We start from the raw sequence: 6,139 nt of genomic DNA on the forward strand, positions 1-6,139 counted from the left end.
GCAGGGGCTACTCTTCACTGTGGTGTGCAGGCTCCTCATTGTGGTAGCTTCTCTTGTTGCAGAGCATGGGCTCTAGGCGTGCAAGCTTCAGTAGTTGCGTGGCACATGGCCTCAATAGTCGTGGCTCACGGGCTCTAGAGCACAGCCTCAATAATTGTGGCGCACAAGCTTAGCTGTTCCACGGCATGTGGGGTCTTCCCAGAGCAGGGATCGAACCTGTGTCCCCTGCATTGGCAGGGGGATTTTTAACCACTGTGCCACCAGGGAAGTCCCTACCCGTCCTTTTGGTTGCTAAAGAATTCAAGTTGAATGAAGCTGTGCTACAAATCATCCTTAAGCATGGGACTATTATTCAGTCTTGCTGTTAGTGATCTCTTACTATCAATGTTTTGTTTAAAACCTCAACACACTCACCTTATATCCTTTTGTGGAATAACATAAAGCTGGAAAAATCTTAAATAATAGGTTAAGTATGGAACATGATGCTGTTGCTATATACAATGTTGACTAGTTCCGAATATAATTCAATTTTTGACGTCCACCAATTAGATTATTAGGACGCCATGGGAAAAAGCAAGCAATAATCTGTAACTGTGCTGGGGATCTGTATTAATAATGGAAATCTGCAGATAAGGGTTACACAGTAGCAAGTTATTTACATTTTTAATCTTCTCCAGACTTGTACAGCCAAAGGAACTGAACCATTTTTACAAAGTTCATAACTACTTACTTGCCACTGGAACATTCGGCTTAAAAAATACAATGATTTTCATAAAACACAGCACTTGGCTAGTTTAAGCTTGGGGTGTTAAAAGTTTTTCCAACGTCTGAAATGATCTTCAGGTACCTCCACCTGAACTCAAGCTGAATAAAACCAATCTATTACTATTTAGATAAGACCAAACTAAGTAATATAAAAGGCCATAGGGCAAAGCACTATGTGCTTTGACCTGCCCCCCCCTCCAAAAAAAAACCTTAGTTATCATTAGGATCTGGTTTAACTAACCACTGAAGATAGTTTTGAAGGGATAATGCCATAAAAAATATAATATGCATGCAGCATGACAGCTGTGATATATTCCTGGAGATATCTGTCCATGTAAAGCTGTAGACATGTGTGGTATTGTGGGATCAGTGACCTTGATTCCCAAGTATACATCAAACCGAAGTCATAGGATCTCTACAAGGCTCCACCACCCAAAGAGCCAAATTAGACACAAAGGACTATTTCCAGGATCCATTCATTGAAAAACATTACGTATTTGATGTGATCTTTATATAAGCTATCAGCCAGGATATTAAAATAGCCTTCTCCAAGAGCAGTGGTTCTCAACTGGGTTGGATTTTGTCCCCCAGGAGCCACTTGGAAATCTCTGGAGACATTTTTAGTTGTCACAACTTGGGGAGTGCTGGCATCCAGTGGGCAGAGGCCAGGAATACTACTAAACATACCACATTGCATAGGACAACTCCCAACAACAAAGAATAATCCAGCCCAAAATGGCAGCAGTGCTGATGTTGAGAAACTCTGTTCTAGAAAGCAGAATATACTAAATGTTCTTCAGAATCAGATTCCGGTAAGGTTGGGAGAATGCAGATGCTAAAAAACTAGCTGAATGAGAGCAGTTTTTTTGTTTGTTCGCTTATTATATATTTTTTAAAACTGTAACCATTGGTCCTTTCTTTCTGGCCCATCTACTTTGCCAACCCTTTATCCCACATCCCACCTCCACACCCTCTCTAAATTAACTATCCAGCTGGCTTGTTCTCAAATCAGTTAGAATCATACCCCAGTCTTTAAAGCAACCCTCCTAGGCCCTCTTGTAAGACTGAAAAGAAGAAAATACTGCTGCAGGGAGAGAATGAAGGATTTCTGAAGAAAAACTAGAAAATACAAGTATATAGTCCTATCTCTTAACTGCAACCCTTCTTTTCTCTCTTCTTCCCATTTTTACTATGTTTGGAGAATGTGAAGAGGCAGAAAGTATTAAGTAAGAGATGTCCCACACTCACCTGATACTGGAGAGAATATAAAGGGGAGGGAGGGGGACTTATAGACAATGTGAACTCATGCACAGTAACAGGATACTGAACTCAAGACAACGTGGGCAAGAGCATGGGGAAGTAGAATAAAACACTTGAAGAATAAAATTTGGGGAATTAGCTGAATATTTTCACCTAGGCTCAAGAAAGCATATCTAAGGTAGCTCCCAAAACAAGAACAGATTTTATATTAACATGTAACTAAGTAGAAGTTTTACAATGTAAATTAAAGTTACACATTAGCACTTCTTTCTAAGCCCCTTGGCTACTATGGAAGAGAGAAGCAAGTCTCCATTAAAACCCATCAGAAAAAATCTTGATACACCAAATAACTTTTCCCCTGTAAGGTGATCCTAATTCTATGGATACAATGTACTACACATCTTATATCCTTATTTAGAATTATATGTACTATAAAAAATTTTAGACCCACAAAGTGAAAACAAAAACTAACTCTGTAAAAGAGAAAGTAACAAAAAACAACAAGGGGAAGGGGAAAAGGAAAGCACCTTGATCCTGCAGATTTTTTTTTTTAATTTTTTTTTTTTTTGGGGGGTACACCAGGTTCAATCAACTGTTTTTATACACCTATCCCCATATTCCCTCCCTTCCTTGACGCCCCCGATCCTGCAGATTTAAAGCAAGGATAATCATCACTTGGGAGTAACACATTTCTCCCCTTCTATTCTTTTTTTTTTTCTTTCTTTCTATAGGTAAGTAAAAAAAAAAAAAAAAAAAAAAGGCACAGTCTAAAAGGTAAGGACCTAATTCTAAATAGCTTAAAAGGGACTAATATGGGGTTTTGGCCAAGATTATGGACAATCTAAATACTTTCTTAAAAGAACAAAACAATATACTGAACAGCTATTGTATGTATACCCAAAATAACTGAAAAGCTTCAGAGGCATTCTTAAAAAGAGTCTAAGAAATGAGTTAGATTTAGCACTGGACCAGTACCCATACACATTAATTTCCATTTAGGACTTTCCTTTCCTTGTCTATAAAGCCATCTCTAGGTGAACTTCATTGGTATAGCCTCTGGAACTTATCTCCCTGGATCAAGGACACTTAGTTTCAACATAGAGTTACAATTTTAAAATTGCTGGCTGTGAGCTGATCATCTGCTCCCTCTCTGACCTCATCTCCTACAACTCTTCTCCTTACTCTCCTACAGCAACACTGGCCTCCTTGCTGTTTGAAGGTGACAGGAATACTCTAGACTTAAGGCCTTTGCACTCCAAGTTCCCTTTGTTTAGACTATTGCTTTTCCCCACACTGCCATCTGGTTTGCTCCCTCACCTCCTACAGGTCTTTGATCAGATGCCGTTCTCAGTGAGGCTTTCCCTGGCCAACCAATACAAAACAGCAACTCCTCCCTCACAGCAGCTTCTATCCTCTTTACCCAGTTTTATTTTTCTCCACAGCACTTAACACCATATGATACACTATATTTACTTGATTGTTTTCTGCCTGTAAAAGGGAATCTTTATGTTGTCCACTGCTGTACTGCCAGTAGTTTGAACAGTGTTGTTGAATAAATTATTATATTTAGTCAAGCATATGGAAAGTCATGGCAGTCAGTGACTGATAAGAGCTGACAATAACCCAGAAATGCTCAGATGCATCTATTTAATGCAACAATAATAATTCAGCCTATTTTAAAATAGCTTTCTATAATATTTAAGCTTCCAATATTTCTGATTAAAAAAAAAGTTAGTAGAAAACTTAACCAAAAGAAAAATATCTAAAATATTTGATTCAGAGAACTGTTTAGGATAAACCCTAGCTGATCATTACCCAAATAGTGACAATTTAGAAAAGTTCCAGACTTGGTGTAGTATCTAAGAGGGACTATAAACTGCCCCTCAACAACTAAATTATTCATAGTAAACTTTGGTGAATTAACTCCTTATTTTACTTTGTTTTGTCTTTACTTATTTATTCTGAGGTTCCTGCAGAAGGACCCAAGTGGACAGTGATTCAGCTGCCAGAAGCTAACTCCTAAGAAAGTTATGCCAGCACCCCAATAACCAAAGCAAAAGTTGTTTTTCTACATATTCACATCCAACTCTCCAGGTTTCCCCTCGGAAACATTTTCTCTCCCTTTAGGGATGCCTCTGCAGAAGGGAGAAGAAAGAGTAGAGAAAGGAAGAGAAGAGCAAAGACAATGGTAAGAACTTTAAAAGACTGAAGTTCTCCAAACCCCAAGTGTTGACTTCTAGGAGATTTAGTTCTTAGTTAATCAAATGCAAAGCACATGAAAACTATTTTCTGTGCCCTGTATGTACATTACACAAGACGCCTCCTGTATTAAAAAAAACAAAAAACAAAAAAACAAAGCATGCAGCATAGTAATACCTGTGTAGTGACAAGAACCCTGGACTTGGCTTTCACTGATGTATGGGCACTGCTAATCCTGTCTCCATGTTAATTACACTAAACTTCTAGCCCTTTAGATGTCAGGTGAGAAGGCCGGACTAGAACATCCTCTCAGGCCATGCTCTAGCAGAAATCTGATACTTTACTGTTAACACTAAATAAGTGGGATTCTGCTCCTACCCCAAAGTGCCCCAACATTCAAGAAGAGAAAAATGTTAGTTGTGAAAAGTAATTCACATTTTTTCATCTGTAATTTTCTTACATTGTCGACAAGTGCCGATGTTTATCAACTGTTAAGCATTAACAGGTGATAAAATACACTTCATCATGAGCAATTAGTTACATGTGTTACCTCATTTAATCCACACAAAACCAAGAGGTATGTATCATTACTTCTATATTACAGACTAAGGTTTAAAAAGGTGATACAACCTGGGCAAGATCACAAAGTAAGTGGCAGGGTCCAGCTTTGAACTTAAGCCCTCTGATTCCAAAGTCTGGCCTCTTAGCCACTACACTACATCTTTTCAAAGAGCAATACCTTAAGATATTAATAACAGAATTACTGCTAGTTTTTCTTTCTTTTGGATGTGTGTTCTTGACTGGTTTTTGTAATGTAAGCATCTTTTATATTTTTAATTAGCAAAATTATTCTTGGTTTTTAGGATGGCAACTCCATGATCCCCATGGGCGCAATCATGCAAATAGAGATGGGAACCCCTAATCTAATAAATCTCTACGAGCTCTCCAGTTAGTCTTCAGGCACTTTTTCTTACACGAGGTAAATAAGCTTACGGTCAGTTCAAAATCTAGCAGAACAACCTACGTACATCTATTTTAGACCTTTTGGGTGTGGGTAAGAAACCGACTTCTTTCCCTTCCGCTTGAAAGAAGGCAAAACGACGGATGACCGGTAGAGAAGACAGTTCAGATCGCGATTCATCAGAACCCTCATCCTCTGAGAGCCCTTTTTAGGTGCAGTTGGAGGATCAAAACGAAACACGGGGACTGGGTCCCTGTCACGATCCCTAAGAGGCGGAGGCACACATACCGGTGTACTTCCCTGCTCGGCGGTGCTAAGGGCCAAATCTTGAACACTCTTAGAGACCGGGGGTCCACCAGGCCGCCCCTCGGCCGACGACTGAAGGAGGTGGGGCGGGGGGAAGCAGGGGCTTTTCAGAAGTCGCCCGGCCACCCTCCCGCTGTGCCACCCCCTTCTCTCCGCGGCTCCTCGAACGCTCCCGGGGGGGAAGCGCTTTCCCACGTCCCTTCGCTTGAGACCCGAAGACCAAAGAAGCCAAACCTCGACCCACCTGGGCGCGGCCACGGCGGCCGGGCCCAGGACACTCACCATCGTTCTCGTCGCTGTGCCGCCGCCGTGACATGTCGCACGCCGGTGCGCCGCCGAGCCGAGACGCCGGGCGGGAAGCGCAGCAGGAACCGTCGGGCAGCCGGCCGGCGCGAGGACAGCAGCGAGGCGCGCGGAGCGGCCGGCGCGCAGGCGCACTCGCTCGCGACGGCGCCCGGAAGCACAAGGGGGAGAGGCGGCCGGGTGGCTCGGCGGGCTCGGATCCGGGAGAGCCGGCGTCTGGAAGCTCACCAGGCCGCGGGCGTCTGGTCCGCACGCAACTGCCCTCTCGGGCCGCCTCCGCCTCTCGGCTGCTTCCTTCGCCCGCCTTCGCTCGAAGTCCTTCCGGGGCCACGCGGAGAGCACCGC

At 42.4% G+C, this 6,139-nt stretch overlaps 1 protein-coding gene across 1 annotated transcript in view; it reads right to left on the reverse strand.

The window, feature by feature from the left end:
- Window positions 1-6,113, reverse strand: part of NCBP1 (nuclear cap binding protein subunit 1) — a 38,360-nt gene extending 32,247 nt beyond the window's left edge. The window contains exon 1 of the mRNA XM_057720152.1: window positions 5,774-6,113. Coding sequence (XP_057576135.1) covers window positions 5,774-5,807 — 34 coding nt within the window. The 5' untranslated portion in view covers window positions 5,808-6,113. The remainder of the gene's footprint in view (window positions 1-5,773) is intronic.
- Window positions 6,114-6,139: the final 26 nt, after the last annotated feature.

Source organism: Hippopotamus amphibius, chromosome 2, assembly GCF_030028045.1.
Source record: "Hippopotamus amphibius kiboko isolate mHipAmp2 chromosome 2, mHipAmp2.hap2, whole genome shotgun sequence".
Lineage (NCBI taxonomy): Eukaryota > Metazoa > Chordata > Mammalia > Artiodactyla > Hippopotamidae > Hippopotamus > Hippopotamus amphibius.